This window comes from Pagrus major, chromosome 15 (assembly GCF_040436345.1).
Source record: "Pagrus major chromosome 15, Pma_NU_1.0".
NCBI classification, from domain to species: Eukaryota; Metazoa; Chordata; class Actinopteri; order Spariformes; family Sparidae; genus Pagrus; species Pagrus major.
The window spans coordinates 15,283,685-15,303,554 of NC_133229.1; the positions used below are offsets into that span (position 1 = coordinate 15,283,685).

Genomic DNA, 19,870 nt, shown 5'->3' on the forward strand with positions numbered 1-19,870 from the left:
TTTTCCCCATTTCAGTTTTCCATTTCAAGATTGCACTCCATGTCCTCGGACCGTGCTTTGTTTCTCGTTTCCTCCGCTTTAAAAGTCTCCCAAACAGCCTCAGAGGCAGTGCAGATACGAGGTAGGGCTTTCCCGGCATGGGGAAGTACAGTAAATGAGACGGTAACATGACCGTTATGTCGGCAATATTAGATGTATAGTGCTGTGCTACCCCTCTGTTACAGCCTCCTGCCGTAGACTGCTTGCTGCTTTGTAACTTCAGTTTTGATATTTTTCTTGTTACTCTGTCATTGCAGAATTACACGCTTCGCTACGAACCGAAAAAATTTCATGAGCTTATGAAACTGTTTCAAAAATGCATTTCTTCCATTCCTCAAAAATTATCTTCGTGGAAATACAAAGTGTTGGCCCAGGAGGCACATTGTGTGGATGTTGCTGAAATCAAATGCAGTTGGGAAAATTGGCACAAATCAATTTTCTCATTCCCATTACATTATGTGTCTGTCTGCTACAAAAGATATTTCATGACTCTGAGTAACAATGAGTTAACAAGAAGTTTGCAAAATGATTTCTGCCCATGTTTAAATATTATGCAGAAAAATTAAAAATTGCAATTTCCAGTTAAATCAACCAAACATGTTCGAGCAGCCTCATATTAAATGGTCCAACAAACATCTGCGCATGACACAGGTAGACCTAAACTTAAAATAATGCTTAGTTATAAAGTGTTAGACCTCCTGTATGTTAATCCAGTGCCAGCATAGCAGAATATCACAAAGCTGTGAAAGCTGAACTTTTGTGCTCCGAGAGGCAGGAAGTCAGGTCTCTGTTGTGAACTGACGCGCGCTCCCTGGCAGAGTCGCTCTGTGCGCTGAAAACACACTGCAGACTAAAAGGACAGGATATTGGATAACAAGGTTAAAATATAGGAGCAAAAATATTCTCTTATTAAACTCAGGCTGCAGGGATTTGATTTGAGCCACCTAATAGATAGTGGTTTCAAGGGAGCCCAAACAAAAGGTAACGGGCCGGTCATGCTTGTGGTAGCTAATGGCAGAGTTAGAAGAAATTAGGGGATTCTTTTTCTACAGGAAATTGTACTTAAAGACGGGTCATGGATCACCCTGCTCTTCACAGGCAGCCTCAGAAGTCAGAGAGTGAACTTTTGCCGCGGCCATTAAAAGGTCTACGTCGTAGAGAGAGGTCAAAGCAGGAACAAAACTAGTTGTATGATTTGAGGAAGGCAAAGCTGTGCAAATTGATTTCGTGGCTGAAATTCATGGTTAGACAAGTGAATAAACTTTCGTCTTATGATTTTGTAATTATTATTAAAGAAACTGAAGATTGAGGAAAGGGTGAAATATATAGGCCAAAATAAACAAAACACCGAGAAATAGTTTGAAAGAACAGCTCCTTGGCTTTGATTCGACAAGTGTCTGGAAGTTTGTTGAAGTCATCCTAGAGATGTGATGGTGTTTTGTTGAGCTGTTTCAGGTGCTAACACAGAATCCCAGATTCAGGTTCATCAATTCTCATGCAATCATCATGATCACTGATGATTGCTTTGTGTTTATTGGCATTTGCCTCGCCTTCCAAATGGTTCAGTGGTTCTAAGCCGTGCCAGGAAAATATACCTCAAGTGTAGCCCTTAACACTTTTCATGTGCAGCATAAGTGTGAAAAAGGGCTTTAAGCTCTGCAACCTCTCTGAGGTTTGTTGTTGCAGCTCAAACTACCTGCTCACCTTTTAGATTGAGCCTCCAGTCAGTTGATTTTCATTCAAACTTTATTTAAACTTGGAAATACAGTGAAGAGGCCTCAATTATTTTGAGTGTTAGAGTTGCTTATCTGTGTCTGCTTCTTTACTAAACAGTTTTTGAGCAAGCTTTTTAAAAACACAAGGGTTTAAAAAATGAACCTATGTTTAAATCCTTTGTGCTAAATCCGTTTATATATAAATGATCAGTGAATTGAAATTTCGGTTTGATTGACTTGGTTTAAAATGTAATGCATTGCACTGTTAGCGGAAAGTAGTGTATATGCCATGGAAAGAAAGTAAAATAAAATGGCAGACAGTACAAATAGAGCAAATTCCTGCAGTCTTAGAACATTCTCCTTCCCAAAGCGGAAAAAAAAATCCAACCAAAACTTCCATAGTTTAGTTTAGTTTGGTTAAAAACAGACAATTCTAAGTATTAAAACACATGGTAATACTTTAGTAAAAATGCCAGAATTATCCAAAAAGCAGTTTTTCATTTGTAGTTCCCTGATCAGTGTGTTAAAAAACCTCCCTAAAAGTTGAGTGAAGTCAAGGCTTTTCCTTTAAAAATAAAGGATGGCTGCATCCACATTCCCACAGAAGGTATGTCCATGTTCTTCCAGAAAAGTTCAATCATCCTCCTGGCTTACAGAAGTCCAACCAGTTTTCCTCTGTGGATGAGGCATGCTGGTCTTGTCTTTAGTTCAGTTGTCAACACTAACTTAAACTGAAGCTGAGGAGAAAGAGTTGACATTTACAATTGTTTTTCCGATAGAGTTCTTGCCAAGTAAAGATTTTCAAACCAACTCCCCACAGTTAAGAGATATGAAACAAAATACTGCATATAAATAATGCATTAAACCCTTTGTATGATGGGATATTACTGCGTCAGTATCTTACCACACCTGTGAAGAGGTACCTGTATCTCTGCATGTCTTGTATCTGCTGCTGTCTTCTGCTGTTCTGTTGTCTGCACAGTGACTGGTGATTGGGACGGTCTGTTGGCTGATGTAAATGATTGTCTGCTGCCCTCTAGTGGTTTGATGAGCATGGTGCCATATGTTGCAATCAGTTGTGTCATTTTTTGGTGGGTGGGGGACTGGAACTTCCCACACTGAGTAATAGTGACAACATCCAGATGATTCATTCATTTCATTGAGTCATTCATTCAGTTGTCTTGTCTGCCTGTTTAACTTCAAGAAATACATTACAATAGATGCCTGTGCTGAACGACTGAATGATATGCAAAAGTCTTAATCTTAATCTTCAGCATTTATACAGCATAAAGCCGTAAAATATATCCTCAGGAAGTCACTTTTAATGCTGACTGTGGCTGTATATTAATGCAATGCATCACATTTTATGTCTAAGATTGCTATTTGTTAAAGCGGTCACTGTCACTCGAGTGCATATTAAACGTTCAATATGTAAACATTTTAGAGAAAACATTCAAAATTTGCCTAAAATTATCAACAGAATGTGATTCATAGTTCTGAACTCATGATATCCTTGTATTGCGTTGCAGGTATAATCTACTGAAGTTAGCATGCTAGTAACCAGCTAACCCCATCCCGGTCCAAAGCTCCTGTGCTAGCATTGTAAAGACCAACACTCCCCGGTTCTCTAAAATCCCAGTCTGGATCACTGCATGACTAACTGAGCTAACTAGCTAACTGCATCTATAGTTAGCAGCAGTAAGCAGTTACTCTAGTGATACTGTATCCTGTCCCCTGTTTTGTTTCAACAAGTGGCCAATTCTTACATATTGCACCTTTGAGCTTTATAATGACCCAGAACAATGTATCAGCATGCTTAAAGCCAGTTTTATTGCCTTTAGAACTAAGCTTAGCTTTAAAATGTAAGAGAAGGAGCTCTCCCTGGACTTAAATTGAGTTTGTTAGAGGTGCTCTTTGGATAAGGATACATGTGGACATTAATCTAAAACTATTAAAATACCTATATTGTCATGACATGTTCATGTTAGACCTTGAAAACTATCTCTGACACGTTTCAACACCAAGCCTTTGTCAGGGAGTCAAACCACTCAGATTTTAAGGTCTAACAAGACCATGCCATGAGGTAGGTGTACTGTAGTACATGTTTTTGCTGTTTCGAGATGAGCAAGTTTGTTTATTTAAGCTCTAGTCTCCCAGTTTCACTCTGACTGTGAAGCACAAAGCACCTTGTTAAGGAAGTGAAAAAAAGGAAGGAGCACGTTGATCACACAACAGGTGAATCGATGTATTTGTGGGTGAGTGTCTGTGTGTGTGGGCGTGTGTGTATTTTTGAGAACAGAGATCTAAAACTAAAGTGTTTCTGACAAGACAAAAAGTTTTTTACATTATCTTCTGTCTCTGTCAAGGTCTGTGCCTGCATGCAACAAAATTCAACACAGTCACTCTTAGCTACCCCTTCTTTTTTATTTCTTTCATATGACTAATGAAAAACAGGCAAGTGTAGTCACAGACATGTTGCACGACATGACACCGCTCTGGTGCTTTTTCTCACTTCTTCAACTGTTTCAGGAAGTGGGGCAGTGTCACCAAAATCAGGAAACTAACGGTTGCTATTAATACAACTGAGCAAAGAGCTACAGTATAGCTGGTGAAAGCTACAATCGCCTCAGTTGAAGAGGAGAGGACCTTAAGTATACTTGAGAAACCAAAAGGACATATTTGAGATGCTCCTGGTGGGCTGATTTTGTGCACGTTTGAGGCTTCACAACCATGGAAGAACCCGTCTCGAGTATTGAATCAGGTAAATATCACATATCTTCTATAACTGTCTTTTTAGCCAGTTCCAAGGGGTGAAAATACCCATGTATATATTTACCTAAAAACGGCACTGAACAGTTGTCATTTGATACACAGTATATATTACTCTTTCAGAATGTTTCTTCCTTTCTTTTGAAATATGGTTTGTTTAACTGAACTGAACTGAACTGAACTGTTATTTAAAATTCTTTTCTGAGCTTATGAAAAAAAGAGGAAGCACACACGTTAGCCTTCCTGTATGGTTAAATTCACATGTGAATTATTTTACAATTTCCCACACGTCTAAATTTGTATCAGTCATGTTATCGGCCCATTAAGAGACAGATGGCAAGTCTGTCGCCTCTGTCATCAGTGGGAACTGCGATGAAGGTGAAATAGTCGATTTGGATTCCTTTCCCAGTTAGCGTGTACAGAGGTGAACTTGACCTGATTAAACACTGTAATGAGTCAAACAAAATTACTCTGACCAGTGTTGACACAGTGCAATGTTTGCACAACTCCTTGTTGGCTCTGCGCTGACATATTAAACAAATCGGACATTCATTCTCTAACCACAGTCACCTTGACATCTCGCAGCCGGACAGCTGGTATGTTGTTGAGTGTTTCCCTGACAAACACTACCTGCTGCAACATGGAAACCAACATATAATATGACTAGTGTCATATCATTAGCGTAATGTTTGAGCCCATTACTGGATTGTGAATCATTTCTCGTGGTCTGGCTGGATCAGCCATGTTTAAGAGGAACTAATGATAATGTTTTCCAGCTTAAGTAAGGCAATTTTCAGGTTGTTTGAAAGCATGTGCTGTACATACTAATCACACTGTCATATATTCTGTTTTCCAGCACATTCTGAATCCCTCTCAGAACATGAGCTGTTAATTCTGTACACAGCTGACGCACAGGAATGGGGGGCGTATTTGCAGCAGATTTTAAATTCCTCAAAAAAATTCTGCGAAAGGTCTATTCTGCTGTATGCTGTCGGCCCAGAGGATCAACTCCATGGATATAACTTTGAATATTTCCAATGCTGCAAATGCATTGTGCTGCTTCTCACGGGAGCATTGCTGGACATGCTGTGTGACCCTGAACTGCAGGGAGCGCTTCAGAGACTCCTTTATCCTCCACACAGAGTGGTGACGCTGCTGTGCGGCGTGTCGGAGGACGACATGCTTATGGAGTTGTTTGAAGATTGGCCGAGCTGGAGAAAACTCTCTGCTGAGGATGACCCTTCGGTCTATGTTTCAACCATTTTGGATTCCATCACTGACAGTACGCAAAACTTGTTCACACTTATTTATTTCTGTTTTTGTGCCTTTAAAGGGATAGTTCGCCACATAATATATATTAGATATCTCTTCTCTTACCTGAGCGCTGTTTACTCACCTAGATTGTTTTGGTGTGAATTGCAGAGCTTTGGAGATATCGGCTGTAGAGATGTTTGCCTCCTCTCGAAATTAATTGAACAAGACTGCACTCAGTTTGTGGTGATCCAAGCACCAAAAGAATACATTTGGAAACACAACAGCAATGTCTCTTTCAAGAAATCATGACCTGGTTACCCAAGATAATCCACAGACCTTGTTGTGAGCAGTTTCGTGCAGGAATTACTTCTTTCTATCGAGCTACATCCACCAACCACATAACCACCATTAATGGCATCCTCCTCAGCTGAGCTTGCATAAGCTAGCTTAGTTGAATACTTAGTTAGCCCCTCATTCATGCTTTCCGCACTCCTGATATATGGTCGGCTACTGCATATTAAAAGTTCGACATCTATCCATCAACTTTGACTGTGTGTGAGCCCCAAACATCGGTGGCATTAACACAGAGTCCACCACCCCGTCCCGACTGGACTCCTTCATCGCTGTGATATGGAAATAAAACAGTGCTCACAACAAGGTCTTTTTCTATTTTTGCGATCACCACAAGCTGAGTGCCATTTAGTTCCATTATATTCAAAAGAAAGCCGACATCTACCGACCCTTCAGCTGTTATCTCCAAAACTCGACAGCTCACACCAAAATAATCTAGATGGATAAATAGCACCACAGGTAAAATGGGAAAATATGTTTTTTTGATTTTGGAGTGAGCTGTCCCTTTAGAGACCTCACTCTTTTGTGTTGCATTATTATAGGTATTTTTCTGAAGCACTTTCCTAATAGGTTATAGCTATTTCAGCTAAACATAAGCTGCTTAGAGGCCCTAAAAGAAAACATAATCAATTTAAGGGTCAGTTCACTCAAATTACAAAAAGATATATCTTATTTACCTGTAATGGTGTCTTAGTAAGCAGATAGTTTGGATTTATGTGCTAAAGTTCTGAGATATCAAACTCTTCTCCACTCCACTGTTTTCACTCGGACTGCTTTTTGCTGAAGGAACAGTCCCTTCGAAAACTGTTCAAAGAGAGATCTGTGGATTATCAAATGTTTTGAGCAACACAAGTGAGTGCCAATCATCTCCATTATGTGTGGGGGATGATTCAGATGTGGACACCTCAAACTTTGACATATAGAACATAAACTATCTGCGTAGGTAAGCGGGAAAGGGATTTTTCCGTGCGTAACAACCTTTAACCATTGCGTAAAATTAAAGGCTACATAAAAACACCTTTAAGCTCTGTAGAAAATGTAAGTCACCATACAAGTAACTGATTTCTGACTAATCGTGCAATATTTTTTTTATTCAAAGGCAGGCGAGTGGAGGCTGAATATGAGAGCGGAGCTGCAGAAGCAGCAGAGTTACATAATGCAGCAGCCACTTCAACCGAAAATCCCACCACTGATGAAATTGAGGAAGTGGTGTCAGGAGAGCAAAAAGAAACTGACCTGACGGATGAGGAGCCAGTGAGTACAGGGAATTCAACAAGAGAGGAAATTAGTACGCCCACGCACCTTACCTGTCTCACCGTTCAACCAAGCAGAGTTCTGTGTGGGGTAAGACTAAAGTAACTGCATGATACAAACAGTATAGTATAGCTCAGAGCTGCTTCCACTATGTGTACAAGCGTGTTATAGTCATAGCCTAGTTAAAAATACGAAGAAGCCATATTCATTCGCCTTTCCCCCCTTTTTTTAAGGAGTCGGAGACACTTTTTATCATTTTCACGCATAAAGTAGATGATCAGTCGGTACCAGAGGTGGAGTTTTCATCTGAAAATGTAGCTGCAAAAAGGGTCCCAGGCACTGTGGAGAATGAATACACCATAAGTGTTACTGCACCTGGCAAGTATCTCCCCGAAAAATGTAACCTTTATCAGTTTTTTCAGTGTTGATGGCAAGATCTTGAAAACTTAAATCTGAAATGTCTGCATTTTCTTTTCTTCTAGATATGCCTGCTGGACTGGTATCACTCACCATGTACACTGACCAATCCTGTGTCAGCTTGAGGCCTGTTACATATTATACTAACATGGGAGAAGTCAGTCGTTGTCTTGAAAATGCGAATGATCCTGTTAACTTCATCTGCCAGGTAAGACATTATGTCACATTGTAGATAGTGTTGGCAAATGTTTGGATCATTTTAGAAGCTCTCCAGGTTAAATAAGTCATTTTGTACTTTCAGGCCTTCCACTTGACATCCAATGCAACAGAATCACTGGACATCATGCTAACTGACTCCTTAAAATCCAGGATGCCTGCAACTAGTCTTCAGCTGTTTGGAGTAAGACAGATTGAAGAAGACAATATGGCGGCATGTGAGTATAGGCATAGTCAACTGGTTGATTAAACGTTGTTACCTTCACTAGACAGCACCGGAAAAACCAGTCAGTTTAACTGTACGCATTCAAATTATATATTGACATAATTTGCGCTGAAATATCATGTCTTCCTAGTCAAATGTTGCTTTATAAACAATGAGCATCCCTTACTAATGTTAACAACACTAGTATCTGTATCTGTACTTCTACTTGAGTAAAGAATGTGTGAACTATTGCCACCTCTGATATGCCCATTCGATCTAATACGAGGAAACCACAGTTTCAGTCATACATATTGTATCTGATTACTTTTTGTCCTTCAGATCAGCGTACTGAGGAGCTTCCCACGCTGCTCCACTTTGCTGCTAAGTACGGCTTGAAGAAGCTGACCACCATTCTCCTTCAGTGTCCCGGGGCACTGCAGGCTTACAGCGTGATGAACAAGAACGGCGACTACCCAAACACCCTAGCAGAGAAGAGTGGCTTCTCTGATCTCAGGCAGTTTATGGATGAATTTGTTGTAAGTCCAGTGATTAAAGCTTTTTTCTTAATCTACCCATAGGTTCTTGTACCTTTTTAGTCACTGTCCATCTGTCTCTTGTGTTGAAACAAATCTAGGAGACAGCAGACATGCTCAAGTGTCACTTTGAAGACACCATCAACACAGAGGAGACTGCTGAGGTGTATGAGATGATGTCAACTACCTCTCAAGATATCATGATGAAGTACTCAGGTTGCTCAGAGGACATATATGAGTCGATGCTGGGAATTGACCCTGAATGTGCAGAGGACCTATGTAAGATTTATTATTTTTTAATTAATGATTATAACAATGATGGAGATACAAAACTTGTGTTTAAACTGTTGCTGATGATCCCCCCCCCCCCAAGATGAGGTGATGAGTGCAGTAGAGGAGAACCCAGAGGAAGCTATGCTCAGGAAGTTCTTCCAAGGTAAACATTTTAAAACTTCTTAAGTACAGACTTTAAATGGCAACATGTATAAAACAGTATGTATAATTTGGTGTCCTATGTCGTTTCCTTCAGCAAAACCACATGCCAGTTCAAACCAGGAGAACAACGAGTACCTTAAAAGTGAGGAAGCGGAAAAAGACTATCATAATGACTTAGATCAAATTGAAGAAGAGGAGGATCCATACAACCTCTGCCCAGAGGATATATATGATACTGTGGATGCTAACAGTACCTACAACCCAGTAATCCTTAACCGTCCTCCAGCCCCCATCCCCAGACCGGAGGGCGAGACTGAGCCTGAAAAGCCTATGACCTACATCTCTAGAGGTATTGATTGGTCTCTTTTGTTTCCACAAAATGTTCTTCAAACACATCAGATTTCATAAAAGTGCTCTCCAGACAAATTACAAATACACATATTTTTGACAGTATTTTCAGATAAAGGTACGCCCAGTGGAAGTGCAACAACGGAAATGGCATATCCTGCAGGTAAAGAGCTCCTTGAATGATTGAAAATCTGTTTGTTTTGTCATTATTTTCATTTCAACTTAAACTTAAACTTAAACTTAAACTGTAAATCCACTACAAAACTTTTAATAATGTCATTGGTTGTGTTCCAATCCAATTGCCAGAACAAATGTTGGCAATGTACATTTCTAGAAAGCATGGATATGTTGAAACTTAACATTTACATTTTGTGGGTTCAATTTTCAATTTTATGTTTTCAATGGTTATGATCTGGTTACGTTTAGACCCCAAAAACACTTGGTTAGGGTTAGAAAAATGTTGTTTTGCCTAAAAATACCTGGTTTTGTCCCAACAAACATGGCTGGAAATTGTTGTGACGTCTCCTTAAAAATCCACTGTTGTCACACTTACAAGTGTTGAAACACAGTTTTGAACTGCAGTCATTGGCTTGGCAGCCTTCTTGTCTACTGTATGTCACTCCACCACCATCCACTCCACCTCTCGACAATGAAAGTCAGCTCATATTCATGTAATGTGAACGTGATATGACACGTATTGTTGAAATGTCAGTGGTATGTACAGTATAACAGGCACAACTTGATAGAGTCTGTGGTCTGGATAATTGATAGCTGCCAACATTTTATTCTGGCGACTTGGCCATGTGTTCAGCCTCAGTATCGAAGGAGCCAAACATCCTTTTTTGTATTTTTTGTATTTTGTAAAATACTCAAAAGGTTAATGGAACAGACCTAGCACTTTACTACATTGATAATTTTTTCTAACATTTGTCAACATTATCTATGATATCCCAACAACACCAATGTTACAGTGTATTTTGATTCAGTATCTCATTGTGTTTGTTCAAATATGGAAAACACTATCTTCAAATTACCAATACAATACATTACCATCTATGGTAAATAATACTCATCATGTCATCTCATTTTCTTGACCGCTTTATCTGTGAGGGTTGCGGGGATGTTACCGCTTTATCCGGGGGTTGCGGGGGTTACTGGAGCCAATCCCAGTTTTCATAGGGGTGGAGGCCAGGGTATATCCCTGGACGAGTCGCCAGCTCATCGCAGGGCCCTTTCTGACAGCGGAGGCTGCCACACAAGGTGCCAACTGCACGTCAGGAGCAATTTTGGGGTTCAGTATCTTGTTCAAGGATACTTCGGCATCTGTCTAATGTGGCTCGGTACCACCCAGGGGGAGCCGGGGTTCGAACCAGTGACCTTCTGGTTGCTGGTCACCTGCTCTACCCACTGAGCTACAGCCACCCCCTAAATAAATAATACTGTGAGACAGATGACGGCTCTTCTGTGACAACAAGTAACCAGTCCCTTTTGTTGCGTAATGGTTACAGCTCGTTTGTGTGTTAGGGCAGTAAAAAAATCTTTTTGTGAACATTTTAGTGTTTTAATCCTGTAAACTTTTTTTAAAAATTAGCATTGAAACATCATGCTGTTCATTTGTCTCTATTGTGTGTGTGCAAAACAGGCAAACAGCTTAACCAGCATGCGTGTCTTTAATTCAGTGTATTAAAAGAAACAACATCTGACATTTGATATTTCATTTGCTGTGCAACTAATGTAAGAGATGTTTTAGACCAAGTCATGACCACAAATGTGACCCATTCAGTCAGGGGAATTACTCTGGTCAGATATGCAGCCTGGCTGTGGTTCGCAGATCAAACAACAATACCCGCGTATCTACTGCAGTTATTTTGATAGGCTAGTCAGAGAGCCCGCTGGCCTTTTAGTATCATGAATGCTGTGGTCATGCAAACATGAAAAACAGAGATGTAAATTTTACGTTTTAAACAAAGGTCCTTATTTGCCATTTTAATTTGTTTTATTTTAATTTGTTAACCTATGTTCAGATGCACTAGAGATAAAGATTTTTAAATACTGGGCTACAAACATCAATGCCTCTTTGACTCTGCCAATGAAAGTTTAACTCAACCAGTGAGCTTAGTTCTTCCTCCACATTAAACAGTTGCACTTAAATGGAAAAAAAACAACCTTTAATTGCTACTTTACTTTGTTTTTCTATTAATTTCTATTAAGTTAAAATTTCATGATGTTTGCTTGCTCCTGTTTTCATTGAATGACAACCTTTTTTGTACCTATACAGCTCGGCCTGTGGCAGACCCCCCCTCTTCTGTTTATGATCCCTATGCTGGGATGAAGACACCTGGACAGAGGCAGCTAATATCTCTGCAGGAGAGGGTGAAAGTAGGGGAAATTACAGTGGATGAGGCCGTCCAAGAGTTCAAGGCCTGGCAGTTTGACCATGAGCGGAGGGCCAACTCCATTCGCTATCAGCAGGTAGATCAACCACACAAACTGTATGGCCTATCAGGTGCTGATTAGTGGTCAAGAAATTGATCTAACATACATTGTGTTTGATGTTGCTTTCTTCTTTAGGAAAATCTGAAGCGATTACGAGACAGCATCACCAGACGTCACAAAGAGAGAGAAAAGACAGGAAAAGATCTTGGTAGAATAATTTATTATTTGAATATTTGTTGTTGTTTGATTCGTCAAACCCACATGGCTATAGTGCAGCTTTAATATATGTCTGAATTACGTTCCTTGCCGTTATAAAATCACATCCTGTTGTTTTCCAAATGCTAATATTTGATGTGGTCTCTCCCCGCCTAGATTATGAGATAACTGCTCCGATGCAGAGGAACTTATACTGGGGCTCCACCGTGACATTAGAGTGTTCTGTGTATGAGTCCACACCCAGAGCGGCGGCTCCACCTCCCCCTCCACCGGCTCAGATTATTCAGAGAGGCAGCTGGAAGACAGGTAGCACGTCCAGCACATCCAGTGAGTCATAATGCTTTATTTTTTAGTATGTTTATCTGTTTTGTCAGCACTGTGGCTCAATGGTTAGAACTGTAACTAAACAGGAAAGTTCTCAGCTGTTGGTCGCAGAATCACCTGCCATGTGATCTAAGCTTCAAGCTGTGTGCCTGTGGCCGCACACACACTGATTCAACCAGTCGGCATCAACAGAAACTCCAGGTGTGGTTTAGGGGTGACAACCCGCTACAGAAGTGACTGTTTACTGTAAACGGCTCCAAAAGAGGTTAGCGTAGAAGCTGCTAGCTAGAATATATTTATTGAAAGAAAAACAAAGTACGGCATTTCGTTGGTGGGAAAAAAAATTTCGGGGCGTAAAATGGATGTGGTTCGGCCTTCATTTTTATCTTCACTACTGCATCTTGCACATTTGTGACACTATAAAAATCTGTCCACAGACGGACAAACATAAAAACGCCTGGCAAAATACTCACAATAGTTTCTACCAACACTGTCGTGGCTGGTAATAAGCCATATGAAAGTGCCCTCTTTCTATGATGTATTTCAATCAGTTAACACTCTCCCTATGAACAGGTGAACAGGTGAAACAAATCTCTTAGGGTAGCTTTGGGTATTTAGTCTTGAGGAGATTCACTCTTGTGTTTATTCTAGACATTGTCACAGATTAACGCCACTCAATTATTCATAGACAAAATTATACAACAAATTTCCTGACAACTCTCCAGAGAGAAAACCTGCTTCTATGTCCTGAGATAGAAAAAGGGTCTGAAATCTTAAAATTTCCCTGAAATACTTATATTGGCCCATATGAGAAATTAAAAGTTGGTTGTCTCATATGTCCCTTGACATTACAGCAATTCCTCTCTTACAGCTAAGCTAAAGAAAAAGAAAAAAAAAAAACAGATATTTCCCTCAGTTGCATGACAGTTTGACAAGCTAGGGCTCATTAAAGATAAGACCTGGCTGCCTCAACTACAGAGGCAACATTAACCCTTAACAGTAACTGAATGTTTATAGTGTTTAAGTTATATTGTTCTTTCAGGGTTTTTCACAATTACATTTTTTTTGTTTTTAATTTTTACATTGTTGTATGAATTCTAGGTTATTTTATGTTTTATGAAGGAACTGTCACTTTAATTTGTACTTTGTATAAATTTGTTATAATTCACAAAACCTGCTTAAAACTAACATTAAAATGATCAGAAATACACACACAAAAATCAGAAGAGCACAAACAGTGTGCTTTGAAATGCAGTGATATGTTGGTTTGAAGAATTCACTGACACGTTAAGTCTGTCTGTTCTCTGCAGGCGTCTCTATGTGATCTCGCTCTGATACGTCAAACCTGTCCCTGCAGACATGTTGTACAACTATACCTTCTTTGTTTTGAGCCTCAGAGTTATTTTTATCCACATTTGGTGAGGTGGTCGTTTGGCATCATTCACCACAAGAACTAACCTCAGACAAACTTGAAATCATGTGTCTTCTTCCCACTTAACATGTGATTTTTCTTTACATCAGGTACTGAGAGCAACAGACTCAGCACTCACAGCACCTTTAGCTACAGCAGCGGGACAGAGCCTGACTTTGAGGTGAGGCCGAAATAACAACATGAACGTTTGTCTTTTCAGTGCCCCTGCTAACAACATTCTTTACACAACTTACCTCCTTTCACATCGGAGTTACTGTACAGTTACTGCCGCATTAGTGTCTATACACCAAACTCAACCTTCACATAAATACATATAAAGCTGAGGCGCAGACAAAGGGTATGGTGTTCAGTTTTAATCTGCAGTCACTGGGTACTTCAGTTCTTCAGTTCCTAAAATACATCTAAGCACAGATCTACTTTTAGAATTACTTTGTTAAAAGACTCAAGCTGAGAGATCCACATTTGTCTTTCTTGTGAAATCTCTCAAGCTAGATACACATTGCTCAATGGTTTCGTAGAAATCACTTGTTAGTGTGTGATCAGAACTGTGATGGGTTTTTGTACAGATCTTTATTGTGACACTCACTCACACACTAAATGCCTGCACAAATCATAAGGGTCTAATGTCTAATGAAGGTATGTAGGCCTACAACTACCAGCTCTTTTCTTCATTAATTGATATGCATTTTTTTTTATCCATTAATTATTGGTCTTAATGTAAGAGAAAAATAGTAAAACTGTCATCACACCTTCCTAAAACCAACAAACAGTCTCATCAAACATACTCAGACAACTTCAGTTTCCTGTACCACAAGATCAATAGATGAAGATCTTCACAACTAGGGAGTGTTTGGCACATTTCTGCTTGAGAGATTACTTAAACTTAAACATTTTCTGTTGATCCACAAATCAATTAGTAGTTATTTTAGCTGTAAAGGTAGATGATAGTGGAATGTTGGATTTGTCAAAATGTTTTTTTTTTCAAGTGTGTAAGGTGTCGTCACAGTTTCCATTTATTTTTTTCTTGTTTCTTTTTAAAGGACTCTGTAGAACATCTCCCACCTCCACCACGGCCTCCGCGGCCATCTGACGCTGCAGCCCCCATTCCTCCCAGGATTCCTCCACGAGTCCCAGAGAGGTTAGTTCAAAGAACAGTGATTGAGTTACAATGCAGAACAATACAATATTGAACAATATTATACAAAGGAAAATCTATGAACACAGAGTTACATTGGTTTATCTAGCATAGATATTCTTTTTTTTTTTCTTTTCTTAATTAGTATCCTAAAAAGCCTAATCAGGGACAAGGACTACAAATTAGCCATGGCTAGAATTCTTACATATATTTCATTGGTTGCATTTTATTTAGGTGTAACAATGCCTACATGTACCGTCCCTGTCAAATAAAATATAGAACGACTTGATGTAGCCAACCAATGCGGCAATGCCAAATAGCAATTATAATAGAAGTGTAGGTTTGACATTTATGGCAGAACCAAAGACACTGATAAAGATTTTGAAGGCATTGATGAGAAACACACATACATATAAATACAGAGGAAATGTTCACCCACCAGTGATTCACAGCTGTGCATTTGAGGGGGAAGTCAAAATGAGAAAGTGTTGAATGTGTCAATGTTCATGCAGTGAAAACTTATAAATATCTACCACACACACAAGTGAGAGAACACTTCAAAAAGAAAACTGGAATAAAAGTGCCTCTAAAAGCGGCTTGAACTATAAAGGCACGTAATTCCTGTAACTTTGAGAAGGCCTGCAGTCTGATGGTTTTCAGTGATATAGATCTTAACTCTTTAAAATGTCATGTGGGGAACAGTGCAGTGTGTACTACAGCATAGCAGGTATAATCTGATTTGCCTTTAGTTTGTTCAGAACATTTATCATATTAACATGTACAGTACTATATATAGCGTATGTCTTTCCTATTCATGTTCCTGTTTGTTCATTAAGAAGCTTACTTCTTTGTGAACGGAAAGTTTCTTCTCTTTAAACCTGTCATTACTATTAATACAATTCTGTGATTGTGTGATATTGAAAACCCCACCAATGCGTTTTTGAATTTATATGGAATTAGTAATATTTTTAGATAAATGTAAGGGTCATAACAATGAAAAAAGGAAGACGCACCTTAACAAACACTTACACCACGTCAAGTTCAAGGTGCTGCAAAAGGTGTCAACCAGAGTGCTTTTGTTTAGTGTCTAGTGAGACAATATAATACAAGTGATACAATGAAATGCTGTGTTGGGATAATAATGTAGTTCTACACAACAAGCAAATAAATGCAGGATCTGACTTTTTGAAAATTATAATGACATAGAAACTTTTAATTTCTGTGAAAACCTGTTTTTAGGATTTCAGTTGCTTCAAAGCAGAGCTAAAAACAAAACCATAGCGACCGCACTCAGTTTTGGCAATACATGCACAGAAAAACTCGCCATCACACATACACTCAAACAACGACTAGACAGCTCAAGGAAGAAATTTAACGCAAACAACTGAAAGCAAGCTGGTGACATATCCACAGCTAGAACAAGCTAAAACTGTAATTTAATTGACAGATTTTTTTACCCTACAGTAGCTGCTATCTCTAATTGAAATTTAATTTTAATTAATCTTGTTAATTCAGTTTGTTACTCCACATAGCTAAATGAGCCTGGACCTAAATCCAATAATGATTAAAACATTCTGAGCTTTCATCTCATTGTTAAGATGCCTTTTTTTAGTAATCAAACATTTGAATGTTTTAAAACTGTAAGTTAATTCATTATATTGATTTCCGTACAACCTCCTACATGTATTGAATAAGAAAGTGAAAGAACACATTTTGTTTTTGTAGACTGTGTGCCGGGAAGTACAGACAGACAGGAAATCTACATACAGTTAATAATAATTTGCTTGCAAAGGATTTAGTGAAGTTTCAGTTTACCCAATTGTTAAAAGTGAATTTCTGGGATAAATAAATGGTGTCAAAAATTCAAAATACCAATACACATGGGTTCTGAATATTTAATCCGTTTCAACATTCATTTTACGCAGTATCAATACACCAGCAGTAGCTGTGTTTCTCCGCTTTAACCACTGACAGCAAGTTGACACACGCCACTTTTGTGCCCACATAGCCCCGTCTCTGTCATAAGAAATGTAAAAAGATTAAGATTAGATGCTGTTGATATTAATATACCATACGCAAGCCTTGCTATACCTTGTAATAAATATCTAGAATTTTATGCCCTCAATGTTGTGTCAGTTTTTTTTATATTGTATATGAGGCACTAGTTTCAAAGTCTGGATGTACATGTGATTACTTCTTCTATTTTGTTAGTTTTTTTAACAAATTTGAGCTCACAGTTTACCCACCCTTTACTGTATATTTGCTATTTGCGTCTGCATCCGAGCCAAGACCTCACAGCGCTGTCTGATTCTCGTAGGGTGCCAGAGAAGATGCTGCATGAGCGCTACATATCCTGCCCGACGCGAGCACTTCCTCAAAGACCCAGTCATAGACACAGAGACTCAGCACCTCCCGTACCTCGCCGTCTGCGGTGATCGACATGTCTACTATTGCTGGGTTTATTTTCTGAAGTTATGTAGGATGGAGGAGTTCTTCTGCAAACAACCATCAAGATTTAACAAGATGAATCGACAGAGTTTTTTAATTTTTTTTTTTTTTGCTTTTGTTAGTTATATGTATCAGTGTTCCTAACAGAGTAATATTTCAAAGTATTTGTTTGTGTCTGTGTGGGTGAGTGAGTCTGGGATATTTAGTGTATATGCTGTTTTATGTTTTTACTGTCAAACCTCATGTGACATTTCACCTCTGAAAACATTTTCCTGAGATAACTGTAAAGTATCCCTCACAAAACATATCATAGGTTTAGAGTATTTTCGTTTTTTGTTTCTGCAAATGTGTTGAAGTACGGAAAAGGGAAATAATTAGATTTATTTGAAATCTTGATTATAATATTTAAGCATGCTTGTTGGTGGGTCTCCAACTGAGCCAGTGATGTCAATGCTGTTCAGTTCACCAGAGAAATATACTCTGCATATTATTGTTAAGTATGCTTGTGCTTACTTTTGAGTTGTTGTGACATTATATTCTACTTATTTTACCTCAAATAATGTCAGCATTATATTGTTGAAGGGCTTCGAGTTTGGCTGTGATATTCCTTTAATATCTGTCTTAAACTTGAAAAATGTATGCATGGATGATAAAATAACCTTTCGGATGTGCTTTTAGGAAGTCAGACATGTAACTTCTGAATATTATGATGAAATATAAAAATATGTTCCTTTATACACTTGAATTTGCCCTTAGTTTAATTGATGTTTTTCTTGTGCAATATGAGGTTTGGTCACTTGGTGGTGCTCCATATTCTCTGTTTAAAGGTGAGCTATACCAGCATGTTTTTTCCATCTTCGTGAAAACCTTTTCCAGGTGGATTTTATCTCATTAAGCATGCAACAGTTTAATCAAATTACACATGACTTCACTGTTATGAATATAAATGACCCCTGAGTGCCACAGCTGTCCCCTCTGAAGTTCTGGGAGGAGAGACAGTACAAAGTGTCAGAGACTGTGGTCAGCAAGCATTTCTGGTAAAAAGTTTCAAAGTAAAATCCTCACTGATAAACACGCAGCATCATAGTGGGAAAAACACATTTACAACCATGCAGAGATTTGTGGTTTATTATCCTATGCAGATATATCTAAAGAAAATTGACTTGATGTTGGTGTTATTTTTTTTTTTTTTGTATGAACAAGCTGACTCTATGCATCGACTGTTTTTAGGTGAAAGATTGAAACTAGCACACACATTTAAAGAATCTATTATTTGTATTCTTTGGTTTCCTGTGAACTGTGTCTCAGACACTGTGGCCTGCTTCTTCTTTAATAGTCATCATGAGAAACAGAAACATGACTGAGACGTACTGAACTATAACACATTTGATATAGACCTACTAGTTAAGCTCATTTCTTACATTGTACATATATCCTGGCAAAAATGTTATTAAATAGGTTATATTTCTGTTTGGCCCCAACTGCCAAATGCATTCAATTTAACCTTTTAATCACACCTAAAAGGTCTATTTGCACAAATATATATATATATATATATATATATATATATATATATATATATATATATGTATATATGTATGTATATATGTGTGTGTGTGTGTGTGTGTGTATGTATATATATATATATATAAAAAATCAATAATTTTATATTTAAGCAGCAGTATTCAGAAATTGGCATTTTTAATGGTTTGGCGACTCCTACAGTTTGTGAGTGCAACACCTCTGTTGTAAATACAAATCCCAGGTCTGTAACAATTTGTCAAATGTAATGTAGGTGCTAACTACAAAAAAAACTCATTATGTGATAACAATGTTAAGTGTTGGAAACTTGTATGTTGAAGTTAACATGTATGTAACACTGTGATCGTCCCCTCTCACTGAAGTTACATAGTGCAGAAACAAGTGGCTGGGACAGAGACACCATTCACCTTATTACAAGACACTACCATCAAAATGATTTTGAAGCTGTTATTTTAAGGTATAAACAGTTACAATGTTGCTTTAACAAATCAAATGACTGCATGTGGGGTTGTTTAACAAAATGATAAACTATTACCAGACACTACAGCTAGCCTCCCCTCAGCTTTACAGAGCATTCAGCATCCTTCAGTGTTCACTGTTTTCCATTTTTGGGAGGCAACCGCCATTCCGACATACCGCCATTCTGACATTAGGCCCTAATTGTCGGAATGGCAACACTTAACCCTTTAATTAAACGTCCCATCATTCCGACATTTTTTGCCTCCTAAGGTCGGAATGGTGGTATTTATTTCTTTTTTAAACGTGTTGCCATTCCGACAAATCTTTTAAAAGGGTTAGAGT

The 19,870-nt window shown here is 38.6% G+C and overlaps 1 protein-coding gene across 1 annotated transcript; it reads left to right on the forward strand.

The window, feature by feature from the left end:
- The first annotated feature begins 4,337 nt into the window (after positions 1–4,337).
- On the forward strand, positions 4,338–18,272 carry pik3ap1 (phosphoinositide-3-kinase adaptor protein 1). Its single transcript, XM_073482520.1, has 17 exons — positions 4,338–4,515; positions 5,380–5,805; positions 7,228–7,472; positions 7,616–7,760; positions 7,865–8,007; positions 8,101–8,233; positions 8,560–8,756; positions 8,855–9,032; positions 9,127–9,189; positions 9,283–9,537; positions 9,640–9,699; positions 11,815–12,008; positions 12,108–12,180; positions 12,345–12,515; positions 14,034–14,104; positions 14,985–15,082; positions 17,397–18,272. The coding sequence occupies exons 1-17, from the start codon at positions 4,485–4,487 to the stop codon at positions 17,512–17,514; spliced, it is 2,601 nt and encodes an 866-aa protein (XP_073338621.1). The 5' UTR covers positions 4,338–4,484; the 3' UTR covers positions 17,515–18,272.
- Positions 18,273–19,870: the final 1,598 nt, after the last annotated feature.

Coding starts and splice junctions, on each gene's coding strand:
- pik3ap1 (XM_073482520.1), top strand. CDS start 4,485: ATGGAAGAACCCGTCTCGAGTATTGAATCAG. Junction 8,234..8,559: donor AGAAGACAATATGGCGGCAT/GTGAGTATAGGC, acceptor TTTGTCCTTCAG/ATCAGCGTACTGAGGAGCTT. Junction 12,516..14,033: donor TAGCACGTCCAGCACATCCA/GTGAGTCATAAT, acceptor TCTTTACATCAG/GTACTGAGAGCAACAGACTC.